Source organism: Piliocolobus tephrosceles, chromosome 19 (assembly GCF_002776525.5).
Source record: "Piliocolobus tephrosceles isolate RC106 chromosome 19, ASM277652v3, whole genome shotgun sequence".
NCBI classification, from domain to species: domain Eukaryota; kingdom Metazoa; phylum Chordata; class Mammalia; order Primates; family Cercopithecidae; genus Piliocolobus; species Piliocolobus tephrosceles.
Window position 1 is genome coordinate 36,682,942 of NC_045452.1, and position 15,559 is coordinate 36,698,500.

A 15,559-nucleotide genomic window follows, 5' to 3' on the forward strand; every position below is an offset into this window, starting at 1 on the left:
CCCCAGTCAGTCTCAGACAAGTCCATGGAGCATCTCTCCTGCGCCCTTGAGGATTCTCCATCCACAGCGCCAGTTCTATAGGTGTTATCACCCAGCTAGGAAGGATTTTGAGAAGAGCAGTTCTGCCCTAAGGGCTGTGGGTTCACATCTCCACTCACCACCCAGACAGCCCAGAAGGAAGGCTGTCTCTCTTTGTTGGGCTGAGGTCTGAAGAGTGCTGGGGCCCTGACACACACCGCACTCCCGATGGTCAGGGCTGCTTGGGTGATCAGACCCTGGGGATGCGCTCTGGGCCCCTGCTTTCCTCTGCGGCATGACTCCCGGCTGGTGCTCACAGCACACACTCCGAGATGCCCTGAGAACACTGAGGAGCACACAGGTGGCAGCACATGCCTCTGGAATCTTCAGTTCAGCCTTGTGTGGAGGGAGATGCCGTAATGAGTGAGCCCCTTTGGGAAGAGTCACTGCCACAGTGTAGCCAGCCTGAGAAGCAGTCCTGTAGAATTGGGTAAAGGGTCCATTTACACAGGAAACTGGGATGTTCCTAAAGACTGAAGAGGAAAACCCTATATTTATTTGGCTGGTGTCAGGCCAACTCTGCTTCTATTTGCAAATTCATCTTTCCTCCCTCATTTTCCTCACCTTCTGTACTTAGGACTTGGGGCTTGGGGATAGGGGAGGAAGTGGCTAGAGGCTGGACTTCCCTCTTTGGAAGGTCTGACTTCAGCTCCCATGGCCACCGCTACACCGTGGCAGCCACACTCGGGCCGCTGCCTTGCTGGTGGTCACCCCGACACGCCTGGCCTCTGGGTAGGCAGACGCTTCACTCCGCAGCATGGATGGACTCAAACCCCCAGAAGCCAAATAGCCCTCCAGAAGTCCTTTCTTATTTTGTAATTCTATCTACATGTTCTTTATCGTTTATAAAGCAGATGTTTTGGATGATATTTGTTCCCTTTTATTCATTTTGTACTGGGTTGAATATCGTCCCCCATAATTTCATGTCCACCCAAAACCTCAGAATGTGACCTTATTTGGAAACAGGGTCATGTAGACATGATTAGCTAAGGTGAGGGCATATTAGATAGAGCGAGCCCTAATTCCAATGACTGGTGTCCTCACCAGAAGGCCACGCAAAGACTCAGAGACGGACAGAAAGGGAGGCCATGTGGCCACGCAGGCAGAGACTGGCACGATGCAGCCACCAGCCAAGGACTGTGGCAGCAGCAGGACCTGGAAGAGGCAAGGAAGCGTCTGTCCCAGGAGCCTGCAGAGGAAGGGTGGCCCTGCTGATGCTTTGACTTTGGACTTCTGACCTCCAGGGATGTGAGAGAGTAAATTCCTGTTGTTTCAAGACACCCAGCTTGTGGTACCTTGTTACAGCCGCCCCAGGAGGCTAATATAATCCTTTCATTTTTGTTTCGTGTTACGTTTAGACTTATGAATATAAAACAAATACAATAGAAAAACTGATCTGATCGATCTGCTCCTCAGTGTTCGGCTTACTTTTTGCAGTTATGACTACTTATAGCACACCTGGCTTCCACCAATACAAAAAATCCCACGTTTCTAGCAAGAAAGCAGGTCTCAGCAACGACAGCACCAGATGGGGGTGCCCCTCTGAGCCTCCTCAGAGATGTTTTCGAAGACCACGTGTTCTCAGGTGAACGGCAGCCTGCTTAGGGTGAGAGGCTTCCTGCAAAATATCTGTCTCCTTGTTTGAGTGCTATTACCTCAATCATATGCAAATAAGGAATAAAGAAACGCTTTTGAGAATTACTGAGTGATATGATTTTGTGCAGAAATTAGTTCAAAGATATCCTCACTTCATAAACAAGGAAACCAGACAGAGAAGCGATGCCATGTCCTGTTCAGAGTATTCTGTCAGGAGGCGCAGGATGGCAGTGACACTGACGTTGGTCCTTGGTTAAAGTGCTGTCTGCCTCATCGTTCCTCGGTGAAACCACTACGTTTCCCTCTAAGTAATGAATATGGAATTTCTGGAAACCTACTGTGAGATGATGTAGATATCCTGTTCCTCAAGCTGCCGCCCCACGGAGTGCATCCACTGGCGTTGTGTGCCTGCGCTGGGCAGCCTGCAGTGGCTCCACAGCCCCACTCCACCTAGCAGCCAGCGTCCACTGTACAGAGAGCGTGCATTTCTCCTACTTACTCAGTTCCATCGGTAGGACTCGTCAGAGTCTTATGCTATTCAATGTGCCATCATTCACGACGAGTCTCATTTATTGTAAATCTCAGATTGTCCTAGATTTGACAAGTCAGTGTACCTTTGTAAGCACTTCCTTATTTTCTGGCACAAGATGTTCCGGGCTCATCTTTTCCTTGCCCTGCCCCAGTCCTGGCATTGGCCAGGTCTCCAAGGACTCCTGACTCCTTTCAGTGGGAGATGCCATGCAGAAACCAAGATCCCAGACCAAAGTGTGCTCACTTTAGTGCTATTAATGTTCCCAGGACCTCCCAGCAGGGTGCATTTTACACACACATGCGCATGCGCACACGCACACCCACACACACACACACACACACACACACACACCCTTCTCTATTTCTATATCGACCGTCACCAGTTTATCCCGAGACCTTTCATTCCAATCCAACCCCACTCAGTTCCTTCCAGTTCCCCTCCCTCTTCCCATGTCTGTAACTCCTTCTCCAGTAAAGAGAAAGCTGCCTCATTTCTATGGGATTTCTGTAAAAAACGCATAATCTGAATCTAATCATGAGGATGAGGAAATAACAGACAAAGTCAAAATGTGGCACATTCTATAAAATAAGTGGCTTGAACTCTGGAAACATAACAAGGCCATTGCCTCAGAAGAAGGAGGAAAAAAAGTCAAGGTCAGAAAAGATGAAAAAAGGCCGAGGAACAGTGCTAGATGAAGAGACTAGACCCATAGGATAATTAAATGCAATGTATGAACCTGACTAGATCCTGAACAGAAGAAGAAATGCTATCACAGATATTTGACGATATTTGATATCGTTTTTAACATGGACCATGGATTAGATAACAGTATCTTATCAGTGTTACATTTCCTGATTTTGATCTTTTTGCTGTGGTTTTGTGGTTTTATAAGAGAATGTCCTATTTATAGGAAGTACACACGGAAGTATTTACAAATAAAAGGGTATGATGTCTGCAACTTACTCTCAAGTGGTTCAGAAAAGTGTGTGTACAAACATATATCCACACACATGCACACACACATACACACACACTGTGGAGGGGCAGGGAGAGAAGCAGATGAGGCTAAATGTTAACCTTTGACATACAGCGGTTCTACAGGAACTTCTTACAGATGTTACTAAGTAAGTTAAGCGAGTTTGAAATTATATCAAAATAAACTTACAAAATGAAGAAGCTAAACACTCACTAAATAAAACCAAATTGTTCAGGCACTTGTGGCTAGACTCACAGCAGACACGAAATGAGTCAAGAAGAGAAGCAATCTGGTTGAAGAACACAGATGCCCTCGAGTCAAACCTGAGACACCCTGTGGATGCTCCACCAACCAACAGGGCTGAGAAGCTGCGCAGGGCTGGGGGCCACCAGGAGATTGGCGCGGAGGAGATGAATGGGCCCAGAATCCGCCGCTGTGGCATCAAAATCATTTGCAGCAGAAGGCATTTGCGTTCCTGAATTCTCTTAGCTACTGAAAAGCAGAGTTCCCCAAAAGAATTCAAAATAATCCACCTGCTATAAATCCTGTCCCAAGAAGCAGCCAGGGAAGCTGGACTCTTACCACTGGAGATGAGAAGCCTCCATACTGCACTGAAACAGGAATGGTCACAAAACCACCACATCGCCCATCTGTTCTCTTGAGGGCCCACTTGTCTTTCCAAAAAGCCATTTGTTCGCCCACAAGTGCCCTTCTCCCATTCCCGTTCCCCTGTGAAGGACGGCGCACAAGCCCAGAATTCTAAATGCCCCTTTGAGGGACACTTTTCTATGACCTCTCGTACATAAGTGGTGAAATCTGTCTTTTCTCTTGCTAGTCTATCTTTTGTCAGTTTAATTCCCAGTTCCCCCAAAACAGAACCTACGAGGGGAGAAGCAAAGTTTTTCCTCTCCTAGAAGAGATCAGGAGGACAAGTTAGAGGCCAGGGAGCCCAGCTTCAGACTCTGGGCTTGTCAACTGTTTCCTTCAAGGAGAATGGAATTAATGAGGCCACCTAAGAGGAGGATTCTCACAATACACAAGGGGAGGTGCTCTCTGAACAGAAAGCGGCGTTCTGAGCTGCACTAGAACATTTCATTTTCTCTCTGAAAGTTCTGCCCCAGCGAGGCCACTCCTCTGAGCTCAGAGTTATGTAACTTACATATAAGTTATGCGCTTATTTCACCACAGTCGTTTGCTAACCCTGCTGGTAGTCTGTGGTCACTTTTCTGTAGGGACCATGATTCTTCCAGAAACCACTGGAGACCACGTGGAAGCCCAAACACTATCTAACAATGCCAGTACCAAGGACAAAGGACACCTCAGCGCTGTTCTGGGTCACGGCCTCCACTGCCAGCAAGTAATTCAACGGTTATGGGCGAGGTCAGTGATTCAAGTTTTGTGTTTTATAATGAAACTGGGGCAACACAACTACCTGCACAGTAGCCCTCACCTATACACAGCTCCATGGCAAGGGCCTGCCCCGCCAGGACTCACCACTGATCCCTGGAGAACGAGATGATGAAGCGAATGCCAGCGGGGAGTTGAGCCATTTACGTCGCCACTGACCACACAGCCTCAGTCGCAGAATAAGATGCTTCATAAATGGGTCATTAATCCCGGCTCCAGGTTCCCTCTCTGCTGCCCCTGCTGCTCTCACAGGCTGGAAAGCGTGGAAAGAAGGTGTCCTGCTGGGTCTTGTCCCCTTCCTTCTGGCAGTGGCTCTGCTCTCTACAAGGAGGAGGAGAGGCATTCAGAGTCCAGTGTCCTGACATTCACACATTCAGCATTACTGGCAGAAGTAAGCACACACATGTACAGTAGCAGTACCCAGTCCTGATCAAAGCTGGACGTCTGATACAAGCAGGGGTCCCCACCACGAGTGTTACTAGGAAGAGGTGGAGTGAGGTGGAGTATCTGCCCTCAAGGCGGTTTGTTCTGAGAACCCTGAAATGAATTTCAAATAATGTTCTGATGGTGGATAAAAAGGAACCAAGGAACTCATCTCTATCTGGGAGGCATCTAGAGATCAACGCATTCACAAAACCAAGTATGTATCCAGCAGCCACGCTATGTGCCCAGACACCAGGGCATGCCAGGGCACTGCACTGGCTCAGTTCTACCCCTGTGGGCCCGGTCACCTTTGAACCATAGTGACAGAGAAACGTCAGCCTAGACAAGAGGGCAGATCAAACCAATTATTTAATTGTGACTTTGCCATTTGAATCCAAAGGAGGAATGTATTTGCCTCTGCCTCTTCATTTTTCATCTTCTGTGGTCACCTCAGAGGTCACAGAAAATGACCTGATTATGAACTCAGGGCTGAAGGCAGAGCAATATAGGAAGGACTGGGGAGGGAGGCCTGAGAACTGAGAGGGGGCCCAGCACAGCAGGCAGGCCTGGTCTCCCACACCAACATCAAACTCATGACATTCCTGAGTCACTGCATCCTCCAAAGCCAATCAGTTTCCCACATTCACTTTTGCCTCCCTGGAGAGTGAGCTTCCAAAAACGCACATTCTCCAAGGATTTTCCCTTATACCACCTTTTACAAAAAGATTCAAAATCCCCGCTGAGCTTTCGTCCCAGGAGCCGCCCCTCATCTCTTCTATCTGCTCCAGTCAGAACTACACCTTTCTCCTAGGTAGGTCCTCCAGGGCCTGAACAGGTGGGATTCACCCCACTTCAATATCTCCTGTTCCAAGGCTGACCCTGGGCTGTGTAAGCTGAGGCAAGTCACTTAACTTTTCTGCTCCCTCTGCTTCCAGGCTAAACAATGGGGATGATGGCATCTATGTTGTTATAAACACGCAACGAGATAACCTCTCGGAAGCACTTGATAAGTAGCCTGGTATGTAGTAAATGCCCAACAAACACTAGCTGATATTACCCTCACTGCAAATTCAAAAGAGGAAGGCCCAGGACTGCAGGGCAAGGTCCTACTTCCATCTCCTTTTCCGGAACCCAGCACAGACCACGTGCTCAAGAAACTCATGTTGAATGAACAGCCACAAAGACTTCAAAACTATGTCTGCTCAAACCTCTAGATTTAAGCAATCTTTTGCTCCAAATGGGTGGGCTCCAGTCTGGGTCTGGATCTACTCTGGGAAATGACTTTGTGATGACAGCTTCAGAGTAAAGAATTGGGTTCACCAGTGTCTGGAAACAGATGGTCAGAAGCAAACACCTTCCCCTCAAGTGCCGCTTCTCCATGTCTAGCGTGTCTGGAAACATTCCATTGCCATCTATGAAATAAATCAAAAACCTCCAACTCTGATAACACCTGTGACAACAACATCAAAGGCCCAGAAAGCACTGACAAGTCAAGAGGGGGAAAAAAACCTCTTTGATTACTTTTTAAAACAAGGATGAATTCTTTTCCCTGTAAAATGGGTGAAAGAAGAATGCTATCAATTCTCATAATGAGTGCAGTTAAGACGTGCAAAGACAGCGATTTTACATTTGGGATGTTAAAGAGCTCAACTAATGAGGCCCTTCCTCCCTAGCCTGTGCAGCACCACAGAAAACCACTTCATTTCCAGTGGGTCAAGACCTCTGGAAGCACGAACCATGACTGACACACTCTCATTCGAGCCCCGTGACCACCCTGAAGAGGCAGGGCGTTCGTTTCCCAAGGGAGAAAAACGAGGCTAGGCGGCTCGCCTGGGTCAGCTGGCTAAGTGGGGCAGATTCCAGTTTGTCCTGTTTCTCTGAGCCACCTCCTCCCTCCAGCCACTCTTCCTCCTGCCCATCCCCTGCAGAGAAAGGGCAGCAGCATGGGAGCAAATCACTTGGTTTACACCCAGTTTTTGGCACACAGCCAAAGTACATAAAAAGAAGAGATACTTTTTAAAAAAGTCACTCTCTACAGGTGCCCCTGGAACTTACCGTTCCAGGGAGGAAAAGCGGCAGAATGTCCACTTTCATTGCACTGTCAAAGACAGCAACTGAGACTGGGCACGGTGGCTCACGCCTGCAATCCCAGCACTTTGGGAGGCAGAGGCAGGCAGATTACTTGAGGCCAGGAGTTCGAGACCAGCGTGGCCAACATGGCGAAACCCCGTATCTACCAAAAATACACAAATGAGCTGGGCATGGTGGTGCACACCTGTAATCCCAGCTACTTGGGTGGCTGAGGCATGAAAATCACTTGAACCCAAGAGGTGGAGGTTGCAGTGAGCTGAGATTGCACCACCACACTCCAGCCTGGGCAACATGGCGAGACCTTGTCTTAAAAAAATAAAAAAGATAGTAACTGAGGAAACAGCCCATTAGAGCATCTTTATTACAACCTGTAAAACCTGTACATGTACCCCAGAAACTGAAAGTTAAAAAAAAAAAGAAAAAACCCTGAAAGACACATGGTTTTATACCCGCCTCTTGAAAAAACAAACCCACCCTAGGCAACTGTAAAACACAATGAGCTGAGGGAAAGATACATTCACAAGCTCCACTCCCAGACCCACCCACTTGTGATCTGTGCTGCCTAGAAGGTTCCAAGTAATCTGCAGAGGCTCAAATAATGGGGATAGGAAGTGAGCAAAAAGGTTCAACAGTCTTTTTAGGACTGAGGTGCCATTACACGTAATCAAAGTGGCCCTACAGATACTTTAAATAATCTACTTCGTGACTTTTTTTTTTTTTTAACTGGGTCTCACTTTACAGGCAAAGATGGGTGAGAAATGCAAAACAAAAGTTTTCATGCATTTTTCTTTTTCTTTTCTTTTTTTAAATTAAGAGATAGAATACAACTTCCTGTTCAGAGTGTGCTCTTTCTATGGCTTTTTGCTTTTAAAGGCGCTTTCCATATTAAAGATGAATGAAAGGGTCACTATCTCTTTCCGCTTGGCTGAAGTACAACGAACCTGAATTCCATTTGCACCACTTCCCTTACCTGCCCCCAACCCCCAACAAACAGAACATCACAGGTGGGCTGCATGAAACAGAACGTGTAAATGCAGTTTCAAAATGACTTGGTGAATCACAGGTCTGGAGCCAGAGGTTTTCAAGCTTGCTCTAAAAGGGGATTAATAAAGAAACAACGGGGGGAAGTCTAAAATATGTATCTACTTACACAACTTCAGACAATTTAAGTTCAAAGGCCGGCAGGCAGGCAGGCACTTTCCAGGCAAAAAGCTAAGGGAGACCCGGAAAGGGCAGGTTTTAGCAATTCCTCCTTTGGAGACTCAAACCTGGGGCCGCGGGCTGGGGTGTTGGCGGGGAGTGGGGGTGGTAAGGGGCTTGGCCAGTACCCTCCGTTCAAATGCAAATCCTTAGACTGTACGTACCTTCTCGGTCACCAGGATCACAGGGTGGGCCGTAAGGGCTGGAAGGCTGGTGGCCAGCGGCTGGGGGACTTTGCGGCGCGTCAAGCCCTTTATTATAAACCCAAAAGGTCGCTGTCACTCGCATTGGCCAGGAGGCCCACGGGCTCCGGGAACCAGCTGCTCAGCCGACAAACAACGCAAAGGCCCAGGGTGTCGGCGCTCCGAGCCAGCGTTCTGTGCCGGCTCCTCCCTGGGCGGCTGGTCCCCGGAGGAGGTGAATTCCGCGGGCACGCCCACGTCCCCATCGCGGCAGACAATGCGCAGGGTCCCCTCCTGCCGGCTCTCTGGACCCTCAGCTGTCACCGCGGCCCGGGCCGGGTTGGGCAGCGAACCCGGCAGGACAGCTAAGCTCGCCCCTCCCGGGGACTCCGTGGAGCGGCTACTGGCCCCGTGCCCGCTCCCTCTGCCTCCACTTCCCCGGAATCCCAGCATTGCCCCGGGTCCGGGAACGCCCGGCATTGTCGCCTAGGGCTACTCTTCTAGATGTCGCATTTCAAAGACTTCCCTCCGCGAAAACAGCTTGAGACCGTCCCCGGCTCTCCGAAAACATCCAAACCAGCCCCGACTTACCCCCTAAAAAAAGAAAAGGAAGGAGGAAAGGAGCCGAGCTCCGAGTGCGCAGGGCCCCGCGACCGGCTCCCTGGGGCAGCCGCAGGTGCTGAGCGGCTGCGGCGCCCGAGCGCCCGTGGTCCCGCAGGTGCGGGCGGTTGGGGTTGGGGGTCCCCGCCTCCCGGCCCGGCCCCGGCCCCGGCCCCGCGCCTCACCTGCGCCGCCGAGGCCCGCGCACCGCAGCCGGGCCCGGCTGCCGCGGGCGCTTCCTGCTCGCGACTTCCTGGAGCGGCGCGCGGGAGGCCCCGCCGCCCTTTCACTTTCCCTGGCTCGCGGGGCGCCGGCGGGGCCGCGCGGCTCCTCCCCCTCCCCGGCCGCCGCGACCCCCGGCTCCGGCCCCGGCCCCGGCGTGCCCAGGATCGCACCAGCACCGGAGCCACCGGGCGGGGGCGCCCCCACGCCTTGCAGCGCTGCCCGGCCTCTGCAGGCGAACCCGGGTCATGACCCGCGCCTTCCCCGGCTCTGAGGGCGCACGGGCTTTTGCTGGCCCGCTCCCCACCGGCCTCCGGGCAGTCCCAGGCGGCCTCTGCACCGCTGGCGCTCGGTCCTGAAGGCGGGTCTTCCCCACAGCGGGGAGGGTCACATGCCGCCGCGCCCCCACCCCCAAAGAGGGCCTTTCCTTGGCCTCCCGGCTTTTATTCCTATTGTGTCATGTCAAGGGGCACAGTCGCGAAGACCAGCACTCCATAGCGTGGAAATGCGGCACGCGGATTTGGCTATGTCGAACCAACTTGTAAGCCAGCTTGTGTCCCACCTCACAGGCACGTGACAGAGTCGGCTCCCTGTTAGGCTGGGGGAGCCCGCCGGGTTCTTACCCTTGCCGGCCAGTGCCCTGGCATACAGGCTCCCACGTCACCCCAGAAACAACTCTTCTCCCTAGGCAGCCCCAGGGAGGCGCCTGGCCAGTCCCCTAGACGCTACTGCCTGCCCAGCACCCACAGTGGACCCCCGGCATGGCTTCAGAGCAGAGGGGGCTCCCAGCCCACTCCTGGGGAAGAGCAAAGTGAGGCAGAGGGGAAATTTTCCGGGAAAAAGCCTGCCCCTGGATAAAACAATGCTTAAGGATAAAACCAATCTCAGGCCTGGCTGTAAATGTCCCAACCGGCCAGTGCCCCTTGGACCTCCCCCAGGCAGGTTGAGCTTCCCTCTGGAGGAGAAGGCATTCTTCCCTGTGTTGGGCTTCCCTGCCCTGCTAGGCCCGGCAGTTTCCCCCTGGGGCCCTGCTTTGTTTCTAGAACACTCTGATATCTGTGTCTCTCTTTGCTGAACTGGGCTGCGTGAAATCCATCACTTGGTTAGGCATTTGAGAAGCCTTCTGCAGGCAGAAAGCAAACCTGCCCCCTCTCTGCCACGCAGGGTTCAGCCACAGGAAGCCTGCTGGCCCCTCATTCCACAAGCCACATGGTCCAGGGCTCCAGTCTTCTCTTTTTGGCTAGGTTTTCTTCAGACCTTCTTTCTCTCCGCAGGCCCCCTCTGCCAGTTCTCTCTCCTCTCTAGCTCTCCATTCCCGGTGATAGCCCAGTGTGGCTCCCATCCCTCTCTCCAATGGTCTCTGCAGCCCAGGCCCTTGCTACTGGTTCTGCTCGAGGCTACTCCTCTCTCACTGCACTTGTGCGACAGTGTTCTCACTTCCAAGTTCTATCTCCTGCAATCCACTCTTTAAGCTGCCTCAAATTGCCCTCCTAAAGCAAAATCTGATCTTGACATTCCTGATTTTAAAACCTTTGGGATATCTCATCACCTACAGCTTTTACATTTGAAAGGCAATAATATGAGCTCAGGATATATAGGATACCTCGGTCATCACATCGAGACAGCTTCTTCCTGCCCCGCCCCCCCAGCTTTACTGACATATAACTGACAAATAAAAAGTACATAATTTATAGTATATGATGTGATGTTTTGATACATGAATACATTGTAAAATTATTGCCACAGTCAAGCTAGTATATCCAATCACCTCACATTATTTTTGTTTTGGTGGTGAAAATATTTACGATCTATTCTTGCAAATTTCAAGTATACAATGTATTATTACTAACTATACATTAGAGCTGTACATTAGCTCTCTAGAACTTACTCATCTTTCCTAAGTGAAATTTTGTACTCTTTGGGCAGCAACTCCCCATTTCTCCCACCGTCTGCCCCTGGTAACCACCATTATTATATGCTCTACTTCTCTGAGTTCTAAGTTTTTCAGATTCCACAAATAAGTGAGGTCATGCATATTTTTCTTTTTTTGTTAGTTTTTTTGTTGGTTGGTTTGTTTTGAGACAGGGTCTTGTTCTGTTGCCCAGGTTGGAGGGCAGTGGCGTGAGTGCAGTGGCCAAGGCTCACTGCAGCCTTGATCTCCCAGGCCCAAGTGATCCTCCCACCCTTAGCCTCCTGAGTATCTGAGACTACAGGCCCATGCCACCATGCCCAGCTAATTTTTTAAATTTTGTAGAGATAGGGTCTTGATATGTTGCCAAGGCTGGTCTTGAACTCAAAGGCTCAAGCAATCTTCCCGCCTCAGCCTCCCAAAGTGCTGGGAGTAGAGACGTGACCTACCATGCCTGGCCTATATTTGTTTTTCTGTACCTGGCTTATTTCACTTAGTGTAATGTACTCCAGGTTCATCCATGTTGTTGCAAATGACACGAAATCCTTCTTTTTTTAAGGCTAAATAGTATTCCATTGTGTACATATAGATATACACCACATTTTCTTTATAAACTTCCCTCTAGTACTGCTTTTGCTGCATCCCATAAGTTTTGGTATGTTGTTTCCATTTTCATTTGTCTCGAGGAATTTTCTGATTTCCCTTTTGCTATCTTCTTTGACCCCACTGGTTGTTCAGGTGTGTATTTAATTTCTGCATATTTGTGAATTTTCCAATTTTCCTCCTGTTACTGATTTCTAGTTCATACTATTGTGGTCAGAAAAGATACTTGATATGATTTTAATCTTCTTAAATTTGTTAAAACTTGTTTTGTGGCCTCACATACAATCTATCCTAGAGAATGCTCTGTGTACATTTAAATGTGCATTCAGCTGCTGGTGGAAGGAGTGTTCTATATGTCTGCTAGGTCCATTTGCTCTACAGTGTTGTTCAGGTTCACTGTTTCCTTATTCGTCTTCTGTCTGGGCCATCTATTCATTGTTGAAAATGGGGTACTGAAGTACCCTGCTATTACTGTATTGCTATTTCTCTCTTGAGTTATGTTAATAAATATTTAGGTACTCCGATGTTGGGTGCATATACATTTATAACTGTTATATCCTCTTGATGAATTTATCTCTTTATCATTATATAGTGACTCTTACAAAGTTTTTGACTTAAAGTCTGTTTTGTCTGATATAAGTATCTTTTCTGCTCTTTATTTGGTTACCATTTGCATGGAATATCTTTTCCCATGCATTTACTTTCAGCCTATGTGTATCCTTAAAGCTAAGATGAGTCTCCTGCAGGCAGCACATAGATTGTTTTTTAATATCCGTTCAGACACTTCTATCTTTTGATTGCAGAATTTAATCCATTTACATTAAAGTGATTGCTGATAGATAAGGACTTACTACTGTCATTTTAAAAATTGCTTTCTGGCTGTTTGTAGTTCCTTTATTGTTTTCTTACTCCCTTACTAGCTTCCTTTCTGATCTGATGATTTCTGTAATGGTACGCTTTCATTCCTTTCTCTTTACATTTTGTATCTTTACTACAGGTTTTTGTTTTGTGGTCACTATGATGCTTATATAAAACATTTTAGGCCAGGCGCTGTGGCTCTCGCCTGTAATCTCAGCACTTTGGGAGGCCGAGGCGGGCAGATCATGTGGTCAGGAGATCGAGACCATCCTGGCCAACGTGGTGAAACCCCGTCTCTACTAAAATACAAAAAAATTAGCTGGGCGTGGTGGCATGTGCCGGTAGTCCCAGCTACTCGGGAGGCTGAGGCAGGGGAATTGCTTGAACCCAGGAGGCAGAGGCTGCAGTGAGCTGAGGTCACACCACTGCACTCCAGTAATAAAACGTTAGCTGCCTACAGAAATCCTACACTTCAATTTCTCCCCATCTCAACATATTTTATGTTACTGATATCACAATTTATATCTTTTATGTATTGTGTATCCACTTACAAATTATTGTAGCTATAATTATTTTTAATACCTTTGTCTTTTAACTTTTATACTAGAGTTAAAAGTGATTTACATACCACCACTGTAGTAGTATTCTGAATTTGACTACATTTTTACCTTTACAGCGAGTTTTCTACTTTTATATGTTTTCATAATGTTAGCGTCCTTTCATTTCAACTGGAATAACACCTTCTAGCAGATCTTGTAAGGTGACCTAGTGGTGATGAACTCCCAGAGCTTTTGTCTGGGAAAGTCTTTCTCTCTCCATTTCTATAGGAGAGCCTTGCCTGGTAAAATATTCTTGGTTGGTTGTTTTCTTTCAACACTCTGAATATATCATCCCACTCCCTCCTGGCCTTCAAGGGCTATGCGGAGAAACCTATTGACAGTCTTATGGGTTTTCTATGTGTGACAAGTTGCTTTTCTCTTGCTGCTTTCAAAATTGCTTCTTTAAGTTTTGAGAATTTGATTATAATGTATCTTGGTGAAATCTCTTTATATTTAGTCTATCTGTGGCTCTTTGGGACTCATGGATCTGGACATTCATTTCCCTTTACAGATTTGGGAAGTTTCTGTCATTATTTATTTAAATAAGCTTTCTCTTCCTTTTCTTTCTTTGCTCCTTCCAGGATTCCCGTAATGCTTATCCTAGTTTGCTTGATGATCTTCCTAAGTTGCATTGGCTTTCTTCGCTCTGTTTCACCAACAGCATGGTATGTATGCCATGAACTTAAGGAGCAGACATTCTCCCAGAGAAGGCCAAGGCAAAGCCAGTGACAGGCCTTGACTGACAAGGAACTGAGGTTTCCCTGAAGGGGGCTTTGAGGATAGTAGGCTTCAGAGCTCAAGAAAATGCCTCATGCTTAGAAAGCATTAGAGCATTAACCACTATTAGAGAGAAAGAAAAGGGAAAATCAGAACTTGATTACTTAACATGGAGAAAAGAAATTCATTTTATCTCCACTCATCAAAAAGCAAGAATTCTAGCTGTATGGTGCACTGACCGGCGAGGAAGGGTGATTTATGTTCAGTTACTAGTGTTGTTGGTAAGAAATACAATGAAAAGCCTCTCATTATTAAGCATGCTCTGTATTCCAGGCATTGTGCTCGGCCTACAGATATAAAACTGACAAGAGTCCACACACTGAAGAACTATAACGCAATCCAGCAAACATAATTAGGTGTGAAGGAGTAGGCATTCCCAGTCCTATAGGACCCCAGCGAGGAGACTGGCCACACTCCCCACCCCATGCCACACTTCCAGGAGCCCAGCGAGGAGACTGGCCATGCTCCCTAACCCATGCCACACTTTCAGTTGCAGTACTTTTGACTCACTTCCTTTTAACGTATGAAAGCTCTGTTTCCTCCAAAGCACTCTCTTCCTTGATCATAAAGAACAGGCAGTGGCCATGAAAAACAATGACTGAGTCACCCTGGCTGGGATAGACCTGTCAGTCCTATAGTGTCAGGGGAAGTGGCAAGGGATGTAAGATAACTAGATGTCGTCTCTAAAAGAAGAGGTCCATAGAAAACCTTTAAAATTGGACATAAAAATCATACTTTACTTATATTATTTAGAAATATAGGGAACTACCAAAAGAAATGGGTAAAAGAGTAGAAAATGGCTGGGGAATGAGACAGAGGAGTTAAAGGGATAAAGCCAGGTCCAGCTGTTTGTTGTTATATACCTTTAGTATCGTTTCATTTTAAAACTATAGGCATGATATTTAAAGAAATATCAACATAAAGACAGAAGGCTGTGCTTAATTTAGGTAATGGCATTTTACTGGTAGAATTTTAGACACTGTGATACTCGAATTAGAGACATATTTGGAGGAGAGGAGCTTTGCAAGTATCCTGAAATAATAAGGGGACAAATACCCATTTATAAGGGTGGTTCTCTTTAAACTACCCATATAAAATAAGCAAATTTTCTTGCTTCTAAGACCCCTTGGCAGTATTTCCCAGCAGAGTAACTTTCTTGCTTTTCTTCTATATGTGTGGCAAGGGAAATAGTAACTGAGAGAGTACTCATGGGTCTTTGGGGGAGTAAACTGGATCCTAACTGAAGTAGGACTTGATAAAGTCTTGAATCGAATCCAGGGACTTACAGTTCTTTCAGTGAAGCATTCCTCTGTAGCTGAGCTCCACTCTGGGGCTAACTTGTTGCCTGAGCCCATCTGTTGTAAATTCCTCTTGATTTTATGCCTATAGGTAGAATGAGGTCAGGTATGTGGAAACAGGAAACTGACCCATCAACTCGGGAGTCATTCTCGCAATTGAGCTAGTGCAGATACATGAGATAAGCAAGTTGGAAAATTTTTATGGGGT

General features: G+C 47.8%; 1 protein-coding gene across 6 annotated transcripts in view; it reads right to left on the bottom strand.

Annotated features, from left to right (window-relative positions):
- The window catches only part of SLC37A1 (solute carrier family 37 member 1), a 66,667-nt gene extending 57,257 nt beyond the window's left edge, over positions 1-9,410 (bottom strand). For 3 of the 6 annotated variants that reach the window (XM_023192146.3, XM_023192176.3, XM_023192183.3), the window contains exons 1-2: positions 8,468-8,607; positions 4,677-4,910 (exon numbers count right to left, since the gene is read on the bottom strand). In XM_023192146.3, the coding sequence (XP_023047914.1) occupies positions 4,677-4,732 (56 nt within the window). In that variant the 5' untranslated portion in view covers positions 4,733-4,910; positions 8,468-8,607. Of the gene's footprint in view, positions 1-4,676; positions 4,911-8,253; positions 8,316-8,467; positions 8,608-9,270 lie in introns of those variants that run through there. The other 3 variants (XM_023192157.1, XM_023192168.3, XM_023192150.1) reach the window with 3 other exon arrangements.
- Between the last annotated feature and the right edge of the window lie 6,149 nt (positions 9,411-15,559).